Raw genomic sequence first — 17,929 nt, 5'->3', positions numbered from 1 at the left:
TGCCCTTCGACCCTGCCGGGGGCGTTGCCCTCTGGACCCCCAGTCATTGCTGATATTAGTTGTGGGAGTCTGACCAGTTGAGAAAAGTTGAAGTGGTTGCAGGCATAGACTTTCTGTGTACCAGAGGCACTGGGAGTAGGTGTTGGCCGGGAGGCTGTCTTGGTGGATGCGTAGAGAGCTCGGGAGGAGCTAATCATCCAGTTGGAGGCAGTGCAGCGACACTTAGCTCAGTGGACCCAGTGTTGGAAGCAGAGAAAGCAGCACAGGTGGCCATTAAGGTCAGCTTGAGGAGACAGTATTGTGTTAGCAGAGGCTATAGGCACGGGACGAAGTGAAGTGATGTGACAGAAGCAAATTTTTCTTGTTGTAGTCACTCTGATGATATATTTTGTTTGTTAATTTGTCTTAGATATTTTGTAATTGTCGTTCGGAGACGACTTTTCTTTTTGGGGGGGATGGTGTCAGCGGACTAGATGGTTCCGGCGGTATTTTTGTAGCCGACAGAATGATTGTCGTCGGTGTTCGGGGGTGTTTCTGTAGCCGACGGGGTGATGTCCGGCGGTGTTTCTGTATTCTGTAGCCGACGTCGTCGGTAAATAGTTTGTAGCGGATAGAATATTTGTGGCCGACGGACTCCTTCGGGAAGGTTCGGCGGTAGTATTTATATCCCGTCTGGGATCATTGTAATACATCTTGTGATATGATATGCTCTGTATGTAATGTCTGGTGTATGCGAATAATAATATAAGTTCTGCTGTTCGTGTTCTAGTTATCTATATGCATTAATCTAGTTTACCCGTACGGTAAACATCCTCCTCTTAAGAGCATCAACTATTCTACAATATAAGCTACAACTATTACAACAGTAACTCAACAATTTAACACATTATTTGAAATCTTTATGTTGTAGTGAACTCAAGTCAAGATATGCGAGAATTTCTTCAAAGAATTGAGACATCCTGTCAAGAAAAAATGCTTTGAATCAAAAGAAACAATATCCATTTGGTTTCCACTTTCGCAATGATAGCCCTAGAACTTGAGTTCGTGTGGGAATGCGCCAAAGCACTTTGTGTGTGTGTGAGAGAGAGGAGAGATAGAGAGATGCTGATGGAAAAGTTGTTTAGAGTTTACATTTGGACATCATTGAGATGGTTTTCTGTAATGTCCCCTTTTTCTGGGACATTATAATTCTGTGTTGCCAGCTCTCTTCGCCTAGGTTTTAGGGGCGAAAAGACTCTTTATGGGGTTCAGTTCGAGATTTGGCTTAGACATTTCCAGTTCCAGACCCATCAGAGCAGTTTTGGCAGGTTGTCCAGATGCTATTGCACATGCTTATCAGAGTTCATTTGGTCAGTTATTTTAATACCCGATGGCTATATGGTTTACTAACTGACTATTAAAGTTCATTTAACTTGTCACTTTATTTAAAAAGGTACTATGTTCGCTTAAGTGACTAAAGGACAAAAAGGTGTTTTATCCCACATTGCTTAAAAGAGTGTGCATCACATTGGGAAAAGTGATAAAGGTACAACAAGCTCCACATGAGAGCATATATGAAGATTATAATATTCAAAGCAAATATTAATTTGGGAGCTGGAAACAATTGTTTGCTATTTCTTCTAGTACGCAAACCCTTGAAGAAGCATTTGAAGATTGGACGCAAACCTAGCCTTCTTACAGGTTTCATCTACATTGCCAATCTGACTGTCATTTTTGTTTATAAGATTGGATTACTTGAATTGTTGCACGTTATTGTATTGCTGTTGTATGGCACAGTAACACATTTTGGGTTATTTGTGTTAATTTCTGATTTATATATGTCCTTTCTGAATATTGGTGAAATAAAACAAGTTTCTTGAGTTTCCTTGTATGCAAATCTGTGGGTTATAGGTCAGATTAAAGTTTTGGAATTTATATGTAATATTGGTTTACTGTTCGAATTTAAATCTGCACTTTTTTATCACGGGTTTTTGATAAAATTTCTGGAAAAGGATAGTACATTTTCAAAGTGTCAGAAACTGTAGAATGTTTGAATCTGACAAAGAAGAATTCACAACTGTGGAATGAGCAAAGCTTGACTACATCAAGTTTTCAAATGACATCTGACAATTCATCAAAGAGAATCAGGAGGCCATGAAAAAACACAACACCACGATTATGAGAGAGAATGCAGTGGCACAAAATACAACTACTCCCGCTTCTATCATCATCCATGATTGTATTGCCAAATATAAGGCTTTTGTTGACAATAGCAGAGATTGATTCAACTTCATCCATCATTTTCTTTTAGTTTTTAGCATTTTCAGCTATGTAGTTGTAGAAGATAGATTACGTGTAATCCGATTGCATGTAATTCGATTACACGAACCTTCAGTTTTGTAACCGAATAAATCTTCTTTCCTTTTTTAACTTAGTCAAGGTGGTTGAGTTTCTCCCACCTTTTTCTCCAATTTTCCCACTCCTTTTTTCCTATATAAAGGAGTGACCCCCTATTGTAAAAATCACGTTTATTATATGTGAGAGAGCTCTGCCGAACTTGTGCAAGCATAATTGTGATTGTGTAGTACAAATTTGTAAAAAAGTGAATAGAAAGAAGCATTTGGATTCTAAGCTGTGACTAGAATTAATTGTGATAGAACAAATTGGAAGTTGTCACTATGATTTGTTCCTATTATCTTTCGTTCATGTTTTTATTGCATGTTTAATAGAACATAGGGAATATAAGAAATAATTGGAGCCGAAGCTGTGACTGAGAGCAATTATGGTAATATATAGACTAGAAGTTGTGACTGTAGCTTATTCTTCTATATCAAATTCAAGCAAATAGTTAGAACTTCTCTACTTTTGGAACTCTGTGTGCCCCAATGGTAGAGATTCTTCTTATAGAATAGATTAAACTAGATGTAGATCTAAGTCGATACACTATCAATCAACCTATGAGTTGGTGTTTGGTATCGGTATCCCTATTTTCATCTTTTAGATAGAAGTGTAGTTTAAGAGATTCAATTTGCCCATTACCCGCTCTGCGTGTAAGTGGATTCTTTTATAAAATAAAGAGGAAAGAATATTAGTAACACACTAGAATGCATCTCTTTACTTCTTGCTTGCTTTGAGTTGATCCAAGGAACAATGAGATGGGGGAGCCTTCCCTTAAAGGTGGGAGAGACTCCGTCTCACACGCTATGGCTGGTTTCCTATTGTGCAATTGAATTAAATTGTTGGTTGCAAAATCATCCACCCATCATACGACAAGAGTAAATTTTGTCATTTTGTGGATACCACGACCCAAAATCAATAGTACCCTGCAAATACTTGAAAATTCATTTAACTGCATTAAGATGAGAAATTTTAGGAGAAACCTGAAAAACTGAGCAACCATACATACCGCTTGCATTATATTTGGTGTAGATGTTAGATATAATAAACTATCTATTATAGACATGTATTGCATATGATCTATTGCAGGAGAATCATCAACCTTAGTTAATATGCAATTTGTAATCATAGGTGCACTGACTAGATTGCAATTATCTATTTGAATCTTTTTAAGCATTTCCTTGATATATTTAATTTGTGATAAGGATATGCCTTCATCCAACTGAGAAACTTGAAAACGAAGAAAAATGACAACTTCCCTATCATAGACATTTGAAAAGCTGATTGCATTTGGTTAGCAAAATTTTTGCTAACTTCATGATTCCCACCAAAAATAATGTCAACAACATAAACAACCCCAACAAAAAGCTGATCTCCAACAGATTTGGAATATAGATTACCACCTGCATTACCTCTGTAAAAACTCTACTGCAAGAGATGCTGATCAAGACTAGAATACCAAGCCCTAGATGCCTGTTTAAGACCATAGAAGTCCTTTTTAAGTCTGCATACATAGTCTTCCTTACCTGCACAGACAACCTTCTGGCTGTTCCATGTAAACCTATCTTGAAAAGCTGATTTTACATCCATCTGCCAAATTTTAAAGTTTTTATATGCTGAAAATGCCAAAAACATGCGGATAGCTTCTATCCTGGCTACAAGAGCAAATGTCTCATCAAACTGTTCCTCTTCAATTCGTGCATAACCTTTACAAATCTGTCTAGTGTTATTTCTAACAATTTTTGCATCCTGGTTAAGTTCTTTCTTGAACACCAATTTAACACCAATGACATTCCTATTTGATGGACGAGGAACTAACTCCCAAGTATTATTTTTCTTAATTTGCGCTAATTCCTCTTTCATTGCACTAATCCATTTGTCATCTATGTTAGCTTCCTTATATGTTTTAGGTTCTATTTCTGAAATCAAAGATAGATAGGCTTCTTCGTTATAATTTTTAACAATCATTTTTCTTGTTTGGATCCCATCATCTGTATAACTAATTATTGCTGTTTAGGATGATTTCTTTTTACAAACTTAGATGGATTATTTTCACTAGCATTTTCAAAGGAAATTTCACTAGCATTTTCAAAACATATTACATCATCATCATTAGACATATATTTGTTGTAGAAGTGTTTTCATTAGAATTTGTGGAAGGTGTCAGAGTACTTTCAAACAGATTATTTGAATTAACAATAGATTCCTCAGTATTGCCTTTGTGTAATTGCTCGTCAATTTTAACATTAATACATTCAATAATGATCTTTAATCTATTATTATAGCATTTATATGCTTTGCCTGTGAGTTGAATACCCAAAAAAACAACTCTTCATCACATTTAGAATCAAAACTACTTGCTTCCAAAATTTTAAATTTTTTTAACTTAAGTGGGCTTCCCATACCGTAATTCATGTGGAGTTTTCTTGCTATTAGGTCTAAGCTGAACACTGTTTAGAACATAAGCTGTTATGTGCACTGCTTCCACCCAAAATCTGTCAAAAACTTGGATTCATTAACTAAAGTTCTGGCCATTTCTTTTATCGTTTGATTTTTCCGTTAAACTACCCCATTCTATTGAGGTGTCCTGGTTGTAGAATTCTTTCTTTTTATACCTTCTTCACAGTAAGCAACAAATTCGTTAGATATAAATTCACCATCTCTATCAGATCTAAGACATTTAATTTCATAAGTAGTTTCTTTTTCAACCATAGTCCTAAAAACTTTAAAGTTTAAACTTTTCAAAAGCTTCTGATTTCTCTTAAGAATGTCATCCATATCATTCTAGTATAGTCGTCTACAAAAATCATGAAATATCTTTCACTTTTCAGTCCTTTAGTTCTGGTGGGTCCACAAAGATCTGTTTGAATCATCTCAAGGGGTTGTAGACTTGATTATTGTTTTGATTTAAAACTTATTCTAGTTTACTTTCTTGTTAACATTCTTTCCACACAATGTTTTTAGGTTTGACAATGTTGGGCATGTGTCGTACTGCACTCAAAGAATTGATTTTTACTAAATTATTAAAATTGACATGTCCTAACCGCACGTGCCAAGGCCGACTTTCATCATACTTTTCTTAAATCATATATATTATTCTATGCATGTTTACACTGAACATAATCTTTTGAGAATCAAGTTTCCTTATCTCACAACCTTGAGTGTTGAAATTTACAAAATAGCCATTATCACACAATTGACTTAGTAAATTATATTTTAAACCATACACAAACTACACATTGTTTGTTTCGACTTTCTAGCATACCGTTGATACTCAAAGAAGCTTTACCTCATATTGTTACTAGAGGTTTGTCTCTAAATTTCACTGGACCACCATCCCATTCTGCAAATGTAGAAAATTTGCCCATATCATCTATCATGTGGTTTGAACAACCACTGTCAAATCCAAAGATTCTCTATCGTGGCATGCAATGCTGTAACAACAAGAAATTTGTTCTCTTTCTTTCACTAAATCTCTGTTTCCTTCTTCTCTGATAACCTGTTCCTTGAATCAACAAAACTCAATTAACAATTTCTTGCTGTATGTTGAACATGCTGACATTTAAAACAAACCAAGTCGAATATTCTTAATAATTTTTGTTTATTTTATTTGCTTATAAGGAATTATAATTAGTTTCTTGATTTTATTTCTTAAACCATCTCACTTTCTAATCTAGAGCAATTCTCAGTTTGAAGACCAAGTTCAGAACTTACCACTTCTAACTTCTGTTTAATCTTCAAGCTCAACTTTCAAATAAGTAATAATCTCAATTATAGCATCAACATCTTTTGAGAAATCTGCATTACCTTTTAAGACTGATGCCAACTCTTTTTTCAACTGGTTGATTTCTTCCAATGTGCGTACCAACTCTTCTTCAAAATCAACTTCATCTCCCGAATCATTGCTGTAATCACCATCGTTTTGATCTGTAGAACAAGGTCCTATTGCCATAAAGTTTCATAACCATCAAAATCTGAATTGTCAGAACCATCATTTTAATATACAAACTTTTCTTTTTCTTTGCAAACTTTTCGATTTGTGAGCAAATTGTTTCTTCTTATAACCTTCTTCTTCATCACTATTAGTGTTGGGACACTTAGCAGCAAAATGGCCATTCTTTCCACAATCAAAACATTTCATTGATTATTTTTCTTTTATGTTCAGAAAACCTTTTTATACTTTTTAACTAGGTTTGCCAATTGTTCTTCTAGATCTTCTGATTCTGAACTTTTGTCCTTTACCTTTTTAGTTGTTTGAAAAGCAACTTCCCTTTTTGTTTCTATATCACCTGCCAAATTCATTGCATAAGTTATCAGGATACCATGTAAATCATTTATTTTTATTTTAGTGAGATCCCTGGCTTCTTCTATAGCAATTTTTTTAGCAATATGTCTACAGCGTAAATACCATAAAACTCAGTGCACTGTGACTTTCTTGGCATTTTGACTTGGGGGTATTCACAAGTTAAAAGAGTTTTAGGAGGGTTTTTCAACAGAGATTAGATGTGTGTTTATACTTATTTTTTGGGATATTTGGTGCAGTTTTGTATTTCTGTGTATTTTGTGTTTAAATTTTAAATTAATGCCTTTCTCTGTTGGTATCTGGTAAACACAGTATGATCCTCCACAAGATCCTAATGTATTTGTACATAGGGTTGGTCGAACAGCACGCATGGGAAGATCTGGCAATGCACTTGTGTTCCTTCTACCTAAGGTTTGTCTTTTAGGTTTGGACATGTGCTATATTCTTTTGTGTTTATACGAAGCTGATGTTATTGTCATAGTTATTAATGTGTTCTTTGTTGTTGGTAGGAAGATGCATATGTTGAGTTTTTACGAATACGAAGGATACCCATTCAAGAGAGAAAATGTTCAGATGCCATTTGTAATATTATTCCACAGGTGGGTGATATAAAAACTATGGCATGTAGAAATCAGATGCCTTAAAATTAGATAAAGTGGTTAGTTTTTTCATCAAAAACACTGAATCTAAGTATTTTTAAATGCGTCTTTCTATATCACATATATATGCTATCATCATGTTCAATTTATATTGGAAATTGTAGTGTGCGTTTTGAGAGACAGGAAATCGTTGAAGCTTCTCAAAATCAGAATCAAACAGTAAAGGCATGGGATCAACATTATCACCTTTTTTGTGATGAAAATTTCAAGATGCCTTGAATACGCTTACTGTCTTTTTTCCATTATCAATTATAAGGTGGTGTTTGTATTTAGTGGCTTAAGCATGTAAGCAAAAAAAGTTGCTAGAAAGTCTAGAATGTTTTCTTTACTGCTTACATGAATTGATTGCAGAGCATGTTAGAGCCAGCATAATTAATATGTCATAGAATTAATAAATTATCACATGAGAGACATTTCTTGTTCTTTGGTGATTTTAATTGTTTATAAGCATACAATTTGTCAATATAGTATTACTATTAGGTTGATTACATTAACTAGAAAGAGGTCCAAGTACTATGAGATGTGACAAGCAAAATGTGTTGAGTTAGGATCGCTGCAAATGTAATAGCACTGCTTATGATTTCTGTGTGTTCCAAAGGCAGCAATCTCTCTTGTATTTATATCGTTGATGAGACAAGGAGAGACATGTCCCTTCATGGGACATGTCTATTTATTAACACACATTGTTTCATTGTTTATGAATTTAATATAATAATAATTATTTATATAGCAATGTATATAAATATATACATGTATATTTGTATGTATACATAATCTCTTGAATCATTATTATATTAATCTCTTTGTAATAATATATACATATATATAATATTTGTTAAGTGTATATATATTATATCTCATATATACTTATATATATATATATATATATATATATATCTTCAATAGTTTTTATCTCATAAGATTTATCCGACTGAAGCTACAAAACATCAACACTCCCTCTTAGCTAGGGAGGATAAACGCATGATTTGATATTACTTTAATGTAACATCAAGAATGACACGATTAAGAATATATTTGATAAGAAGATACTCACTATCTAGATACCATCTCATGATATTAGGAGTAATGGCCTCAAAATATCAAGTCTCGTGATATTTACCAAGTACTCAGAATTATATCATCTCATGATATTAGGAGTAATGGCCTCAAAATATTAAGTTGCATGATATTCACCAAGTACTCAAAGTGTCCATGAGGTTTGTGCACATGTATCCTCAATGATACTTACCATAGGAACATTAAAATCATGGCTTGTCCATGGAGATTAAATCCATACAATACAACTCAAATATCTATGTGATGACATCTATATCTTAGTTGATGGATTTACAAGACATAATCCATCACGATTTGCTTAGATATCAACCTTACAACATCCATCATGATAGAAGGTTAAACCATTGTAAGATCGCCGCCTTGCTATTGTAACCATAAACAAACATAAATGAACGGTCGTGATCTTCAATGATGTTTCCACAAACTCATGTATTAACTCACATGACATCCATGTAACAAATGAATTTTCCTAACCAGTTTTTAAACACATAAATAACAAATAACTGACTCTATTTCACATGACAAGGATTTTCGTTATCTAATTATAACTAGAAAGAGGTAACCGCTTCCTATTTTATTTGCATATTATATTCGACTGTTATAATGAAATAAATAATAGAATGTGTTGCTAACAGATTTAATCTTATAACTTGATAACATGTTCATTTGAAAGTAAAGTAACAACTATCTTCTTTATCAACTATTTTATATTCATTCTAATTGATAACATATTCAACTGAAAGTAAAGCAACAACTATCTTCTTTATATTCATTCTAATTGATAACATATTCAGCTGAAAGTAAGCAACAACTATCTAATTATTCATCTATGAATCTATAGGTAAAAGTGCAACATAAAAACATACAAAATAATGGAGGAATCTCTTTTTGCCATGTTGTTCAAGCCTCGGCATTGGTGAGAGGAGAAGCATTGACTTAGGCTTAACCTCCCAACCGTGGACTATACTTACCCCCACACATTCTAACTTAATAGAACGACCCTCCCTACCTTGAGATCGGGCTTGGGATGTTCTAAAGTCCAGCCATTGGAGCTACCTAGTGGTTTGAGTGTCCTATCAGTTATTCCTAAATAACTGAAGCTTATGGACAAACAAAAAGATCTCATGATTGGAACATATGCCTGAAACTACCTTGGCCAAGTATTTCAAATTGGGTTCGTGAACCCGATCTCCACCACTCAACTTGACAACAGGTTTCTTTAATTAGGACAAGCATGAGCTATTAAATTATTCATTCCATTCTAATTTCTCGATTTTATTTGCAGGTTAGTTTACACCTCTTCACCACATATTGGCCTCTCTACCAGGTGAACTCCTTGGTGTCCTCATGGTTCCGACTTGATTTTACACCTCTTCACCCATATTATGGCTTCTTTGCCAAATGAACTCCTTGGTGTCAATGTAATCTGATTTCAAGCTTGGTATTATATATGTTATATGTATGGCATTCATGTGGATTCGTTCAATATTCATTATTATCTCAGTCTTCAATAGACTGTATGCTTGATGTATGCTTAAGACTGTTTTGGAAAATTGGTACAATAAACATCTTAGTCATCTACAGAAACATAATGGATTACCTCTATAATCATTCCTAACCGGCTAAGGAGGTTTGTAGGTATAGAATGGGGTGAGCAGAATAAAATTATAAAAATAGAAGTATGTATGCACAAAATTTACATTCGGCCAAGTTTTGATAAGGTCGATTCCATATCTTACTGTTTCTAAGTATTAAGCTTTGCCATTGCAAACTGCACTTTCAATTATTAAGGATTATCAAACAAGAGTATGACCTGCGAGTTGGTTGAAACTTGTTTTTCCCGCAAATTGGAGATTTGATTCCAGCTTCTCTTTCGCAGCTGCAGATGTATCAAGTTCTCAGTGGATGACTAGTGATGTATTTGCAGGGATTCGATAGCATAAAAAAAATGATATTCGGCGGTAGGGAAAGAGTATTCAGTGCAAAGAATTATCATGAAGTAAGTCTCAAATGTGAAAGAGAGACATGTTTATATACAATCCCGACCATGGCTCTTGGAAGTTAAACCGAGACTTCTTGGCTTCCATATGTTTTCAAGAAGTTTGTTCAGTTGCTTCAAGAATTTCAATTTGAAAAGAAAAGAAAAAAGCGGGAAGTTAAATGAGAAGAAAAATTAAAAGATTAAATCTTTTATATTATTATTATAAGCTCTTAAGTACATTCTCGTATGAATATTGATGAGGTGGCATCATTAGATTATTTATTTTTAATTTATTGGTGCCACTTCATTTATATATATATATATATAAGTGTGTATTTATGAGTTTATAATAATGATTAAATAAAAGAGATTCAGAATTCTTAAAAGGTATGAATTATATTTAGTCTTTGATTATTTTAAGTTGTTATTATATTGTTTTTCCTAATAGCTCATGCGGTCCTTTAACGAAACCTGAGGTCAAGTCTTCGTTTCCTTTCCAAGGCAGTTTAGGTCATACTTGTCGATCTTAATGATTGGGCCATTTCGACCATCCCCTTTCGATGATCTCGTTTATCAATGCTTCCCCTCTCCTCAGTCTTCTTCCTGCAACCACTCAGGCAAAACATTCTTGCCAATACATTAATTCAAAAATATAATATACTTATTGATCGTTAGTTTTCAAACGTCTATATTAACTAAGTCATTTCACATGATCATGAAGGAATACTTCGTTATCAGTTGGTACAACGTATATAATTTAACTAACTTGCTTCACATGACTATGAATGAAATAATCAAATGATGCAACGCACATAATTAACTAACTTGTTTCACATGATCAGGAAAGAAATAATCAATTGATACAACATATATAATTAACTAAACCTATATAAAAACTAACTTGTTTCACCTGATTAGGAAAAGAAAATGATTCGTTAACCCAACGATCATAATCAAAATTAAAATTAGGGCAAAATTTGGGATGTAATAATCCATCACGAATATTTCAGAGGGTGGAACAAAGGCTTTCACCTCAAACCTCTCTCTCACATAGAAGAATGCATTAAGGTACATCTCAGGTAATCACTGATGCTAAGGCTTCCTCTCACTAAAGGCTCTGATCCATTACTTCGAGCTTTTCTTTAATAATGTACTAACTTCAGTTTGGTAGAAGGCTTGGATAAACTTATCGGTTGTTAGATCTTTAGTGACAATGTACTTTGAATGAATAGTATTCCAAGTATCCATCTACAGTTTTGGTATTTGGATAAAGACCTTGGAGTCTGCACATATGGAACTTCATCTCATGAATCATGGTCCTCTGAGTGCTACAATTTCTTGATCATTGGAGAATCCATCTTGACACAGTCTTCTCCCTCTGAATAAATAGATCAAGCTCCTCAAAAAATTTAACTAAAACATATCCTCTATCTAATCCTTCTTTTTCCAAGGTTACTTCTAATGAAATGTTAGTCTCTCTTTGAATCTGATATCAACTTTACGCTTCTTTTGAGCTATTCTAAAAGCTTTCTCTATATCTGATGGTCGTGTGGCCTTTGGCCCTCACCATAACACATCATCTATCTTCAGGTTTCCTTGTTACTGGTCACGACATCACTATGTGATAACCATCATAATCTGATCATAAGCTTGTTCCTATCTTATATATATTTTTTATGAGTGACAACTGTTGAGTATTCTTTACGTGGCACAAATATATCTTACAATCAACGTAACATTCAATAGATGACTTTATAGATGACAGATTATACAAGGCACGAGAAACAAATGGAGACTTTGATTCCCCATCAATGATTGTTGTGTTTTGTTTCTTTCTATGCTGACTTGGATATCCATCAGGTATGCATATTGAAATCTTTTCTTAAGTACTGCTTGTAATCACAAAGATTGTCATTGTCTTTGTTAATACACATTAGCTTTGATAAGTCAACCACAATATTATATCTGCTAACTTGTTTGATATCATGTCTCTCAATCTTCGAACACCCTTTCCTTCTATTGTGTGCTGACTATTCTAATTGGGCAACGAGTCTTATGTCTCTTCATACTTGACCAACGATGATATGAATTTGATCCCCTTTGCTTTTAATATAGTGCTTTTCCTCTATCGTGGATGTCTCCTATTAATCCCTCATTAATTCATGCATGAGATTCGAGGGTTTGCTACTTGTCAACATTGGTCACTTGACCCTTTTGTTACGTATGCTACATGCTGGGTGGCTTGTTGTTCGTCTCATATATATGCGTGTAACCGTATAAATTCCTTCTTAAATTCTTATTTCCATTGCTGATGACTAAAACAAATAGATATAGATTTCCTTAGGCACTTGAAGGTGATTATATTCCTTGGTATCATGTTGTGGTGAGAATTCTTGATATTTTATGCCTCTATTGTATCATTGATGGCCCTTTGTAATGTGTACGTACTCTTAGATGGCAATGTGGTATTATGCAGCAGCCATTGTTAAGCATGATTGACCTTAATAGATTGTTGGTTACTATATGTGCCTCTGTATTTCTTCAATTTCATCATTGGTATCCTCCCGAGGTCTCACTTTATAACAAACCTGCAATTTCTTTTAATTACTTCTGATTGGATTCTTGTTCTTGTGGACGCCTCCTTATCAGTGCTGATGTCTTTGGTTTTGTAGAGCTGTGGTCTTTTCTTCCCACAATCGATGATTCATCAGTACCACTTCGCTGTTGTATATTTCTTCTGTCAATATTCCATGAATATCTCCTCCTTTTTCTATCCTTTACATTTGCAGTCTGGGTTTGATACCATGTTGAGTTAGGATCATTGCAAATGTAATACCACTGCCTATGATTTCTGTGTTCCAAAGGCAGTGATCCCTCTTGTATTTATATTGTGGATGAGACAAAGAGAGACATACCCCTTCATGAGACATGTCTGTTCATTAACACACACTGTTTCATTATTTATGAATTTAATATAATAACAATTATTTCTATATCTATGTATATATATTTGTATATTTATATATACATAATATCTCTTGAATCATTATTATATTAATCTCTCCATAATAATATATATATATATATTTGTTAAGTGTATATAGATTATATCTCATATAATACTAAATATATATATCTTCAATAGTTTTTGTCTTATAAGATTTATCTGACTGAAGCTACAAAACATCAACAAGATGAAACCATTCAAAGTAGAGGAAATGTAGGCAACTGATTCTAAAGAGCTGAATATTTCTTGAATTTTAGGCAAACTACATGATTCATAGTTAACAATTATCCCTAGAAAACATTATTGACTTTGATGTTCCAGAGACAAGGGGGATGTCTTGGTGTACCCCGAGGAGACAGGGGGATGGCAGCAAGTCCCTTGAACCCTCCAGGGGATAGTTGGGTGTCCTCTGTCCAACCAAAAAAAATTTGTTTGTGTAAAAAAGTAAAACATTTTAAAATATTCTATCAGGCGTATTGATGCTCAATGTAATCATCTTTATGATTAGGTGCTCGTACTTTCAATATCTCGTTCTTTCGATATTTATATTATTATTTAAATTAGTATAATAGAAGTTAGAACTCCTCTGTTTGCTCATTCAAGTATTTAAAATTTGAATATTTATAGTTCGATGTTCCACTTTCATGTTCAATGTTCAAGTATTTAAATTTTAGTAAATTAGTATTATACATCTTGTGTCTTATATTGTTATACATATTTTCATAGCTAGCATTTTAAGTACTACATTTATGGCATATACTATATACACCCCCCCTGTCCCTGCCGCCGTCTCGCTCCCATCCTGAAATTAAGTACCCTCTGTTCCCTCTGCCCAGAAATGTGTCCCCTCGTCACATTGAGCGGTGTAACTATGGTGAAAACAATGTCTTGAAGATGCGTATCCAATATTGTTTTCAAGCATTCTACTAGAAAAATCCTAGGAATTGGTTATGCTTAGGGGACTTTGACTTTTACTTCTAGAAGAAAAATAGACTTTGACTCTCAAAATAACACAAATTTGACATATGAAATTTGCTAATTCTTCTATTTTAAAGTTCTATTATGTATGAGTTCATGCCTTATCCATGTTTTCATAATAATATTTTGAATTTCTTTGCATATTTTAATTTTCCCTATCGTTACATAAGTGTTCCCAAAATTGATAAAAAATTTGTCTTCTTGGAAACTTTTCCACCTGTCCCTTGCTGTACCCATCCTAGAAACCTAGGGTAACCTTGATTGAAAATCATCATCACGAGTTGTATATAAATTCAATTTACAAGTTACAAGAATTTACGATTGCCTTGCCTTACCTTACTTTTCTGTGGCTCCTTGCTTAAGGTTGTGCATGTAACTCGAATTAGCTATTAGATGGCAATGACTCTGTCTCTAGCTTATGTTCAACATCATTTACATTGATACCATTTTATCCAATCTCTCCTGTATTTTGTTTCATCTACACTATTTTTGCCTCTTGCAATTTGCAATCTTGTTCACTATAAATTCTCTTTTGTTCATTCAAGAATGCTCATTTTCTAGTAAAATCTTTCTTCTTGGGTGTGTAGGGCTTAAAAAAGGAAAAAAAATCATGTATTTTAAGTGTCCAAAATTTATTATTCTGCATATTTTCGTTGTTTGAAATTATGGCATGTTTCACAACACAAGATTAACTCTTTGGCTCAACGAAAATTCACACAATTGAAATGATAAAAGTTGAGGAAGATTCATTTTGTAAAATATGTGAGGTGACAAGTAAAAATAAAATTCACGTTTTAAATAAAAATTGTGAGTTTAAAACAAAGAAGCCAAAAATGTTAAGAAATTATGGTTAATTGCAGACTGATATTGTAAGCATTTTTTTCCTTGAATATTGTGTTTCTTTGAGAATATCACAAGACACGTTTTGACCAGTTTCTTCCTGTCAAAATGTCAGAGGAAACTCATCATTTCATCTGTGCGAAGACATCCCATATTATCCATCATTTCTTCTGTATTTTCTGTTTGTTATTGTCATCCTGCTCTTTCAGATGGAAAACCCTTTTCTTTTGATCATATCTTAATAACAGAGTCTGCATCTTTTATAATTTCACTATTCTTGGAAACTTGTTCTCCAACTTGCTTCTGTTATGCCCCACCAAGATTTGGGCTTTATAAATACAAAATGCTGCCTCTACTAATAATGGGGGCCGACTAGATTAGAAGAGTAACAATTACTTAAAGAGGCTGATCTCCTTGATGTTTAATGGCTGGCAAACAATCTTTGCAATATGGATTGAATTACTATTTACTTCAGGCTGACCCTCCTTGTCTTGGTTTTTTTTGATCGGCAATGATTATTGTATTTAATTAAAACTAAGCCTAGAGGAACTTGCCCCGATATGGGGGTGGTAGTAGTCACGGGTACCACCATCCCAAAGCAAGAACAACTGAAAGATCCGTCAACAGACCTTAAAAGAAAGCATCCAATCAAGACACAAAGAGTTTAAGTATTATTTTTCTTGTAATCTGTGCACTCTTCCCCTGACCCGTTCTTTTATATCCAACTAGTCCGCAACTTTTCTTCAATTTCTTCAGGCAGCTCTCTTTCATCCCGATGATGGATCATTGAGTATGATCCAAAACATTGATGCAAATAAAATTTACACAGTAGAATCCAGAAACACACAACATAAGAGTTGAAATATTAATTTTGGCTTCACCCTTAGATTGGGATCGGAGAACTATCTAAAAGTTCTTTGATTCCTATCTTTTTCCTTTTTCACTGTGAGCTAACCATCTTCATGTTTAGCAGCCTCCTTCTGCCAATCCAGATGTGTATCCTTTGGGACTCTTCCAACATCCCGTGAGCATGAATCCATACCTTGGGCCGGATTACCCATTGGTTCCTCGACTGTCCCCAATCCATGTAAGCCCGCTGATATGCTTTTTTTCCCTACTCTCTAGAGTACTGCCACCATTGCCTTGAGATTTCTCCCTTGCCTTAACAACCAAACCATCATTAACATTGTTCTTGATGGATATATCATCTTGAGAAGAAGACACATGAGGCCTCTGCATCCTTTCCTCAACAATTCACAGCTTTTTTCTCTACCGTATAGTGTTGTTGAGAGACATCTTTCCACCAGGAAGCCTCCTTGGACATTGTGTCTCTACCACATTGTGCAGCCATATGACCTTTTTGGAAGCACCTTCTACACCTGAAAGGAGCCCTTTCATAGTCTAGAGGTTGGACCTAGCTTCCTTTTGAAGTTTTTATAGAGATTTTAGCAGTAAGCCCCTTAGAAACGTCCATTTCAACCAAAATACACGCAAAGGTGGAATGAAGGAGATTTGATGATCCTTTATCCACCATCAAACCAAAAATGCAAAGGAAAAACCTTGTTTTTGTCTTGGATGTTTTCAAAAGCCACAATGAAAAACCCTTTAGCAATAGAGTAAATTTGATCACAACTGTCAAGAATGGGCTCCCAGATTTCAAATTTCCAACCAAGTATGCAAGTCATGCAAACTTGTCCACAGCCCCCTGAACTGCCCAATCACTCCCAGGTCAAAGAAAACTGCATCATTATGAGCAATTTCTTCCTCAGCCTCTGTATTAAAATCAATTGCAACAATTTTGGAAAATGAACTAAATCCCCAAAGCAACTTGAATGCTTGTGCCCTAGCTGTTGCCCTAGCTGTTGCCTGGTCGCCCATGATAGATTAGGGGTGCGACCCTTACAAACCTTGTCGCCCTTTGCCTTTGACATGCTGCCTTCTCCATCAACAACATTAATAGCACACAGGCCCCCATTAACCTACTCTTGCCTGCTACTACCACACAAACCCTCCCTAGGCTGCGACAATGTGCATGTCATTCATGTAAGGATGCAACAATTGCTTGGCACTCAATCTGCCAATGTTGATGGAGGAATCGTCATCCAAAAACCCCAAAAAGTCTCTGTGTTGCATTCAGGCCTCCAGTCTATCATTGTCTTCATGGTGAATAGTTGTGCTAGCCTTTGATGCCTTATTGCAAAGCCCCCAATTATTTAATCTCAGACCAGGCCGGCCATGGTGGGGAGGGGGGTCAAATTTAACCTTAGCATCCAAAGAAGAAATCGAAACCCAAACTCCAATGTGAGGAACTTTTAAACAGCTCTACAGCACCTTTCGCCTTTTTTGCAGTTGCTGACTATCAAAACATTGACCTTACTTGTCTTGTTGCCTTTTATGAAGAAATTAAAAGAAAGTAAAAATTATAATTAAGGCAGACCAGTCACCTCTTTTGGTTAAGTCGTCCCTCTTCATAGAGACAAATCTCTTGGGCATTCGATAAGGTATAAAAAGGAAGATAGAAAGGGCAGTTAGGAATGAAATATAATAGGAAAACATATAAAATGTAGTAATAATTAGAACATGTCGTCAGTAGAAATTGTGTATTAGCCGACGGGTCCCTTCGGAAAGGTTCTTGTATGTAGCCGATGGGTCCCTTCGGAAAGGTTCTTGTTATGTAGCCGATGGACCCCTTTGGGAAAGTTTTTCGA

General features: G+C 34.7%; 1 protein-coding gene across 1 annotated transcript in view; it reads left to right on the top strand.

Annotated features, from left to right (window-relative positions):
- The window catches only part of LOC149552601 (P-loop containing nucleoside triphosphate hydrolases superfamily protein), a 169,780-nt gene that overhangs the window by 104,860 nt on the left and 46,991 nt on the right, over nucleotides 1-17,929 (top strand). Inside the window, exons 7-8 of the mRNA XM_089788197.1 lie at nucleotides 6,992-7,090; nucleotides 7,189-7,278. Of these exons, the coding sequence (XP_089644323.1) occupies nucleotides 6,992-7,090; nucleotides 7,189-7,278 (189 nt within the window). The remainder of the gene's footprint in view (nucleotides 1-6,991; nucleotides 7,091-7,188; nucleotides 7,279-17,929) is intronic.

The sequence above is a fragment of the Cupressus sempervirens genome, chromosome 6, assembly GCF_028749045.1.
Source record: "Cupressus sempervirens isolate cs-2001-9-10 chromosome 6, ASM2874904v1, whole genome shotgun sequence".
Lineage (NCBI taxonomy): Eukaryota > Viridiplantae > Streptophyta > Pinopsida > Cupressales > Cupressaceae > Cupressus > Cupressus sempervirens.
The sequence above is the reverse complement of the archived record's forward strand: the minus strand, read 5'-3'. Positions and strand labels throughout refer to the sequence as shown.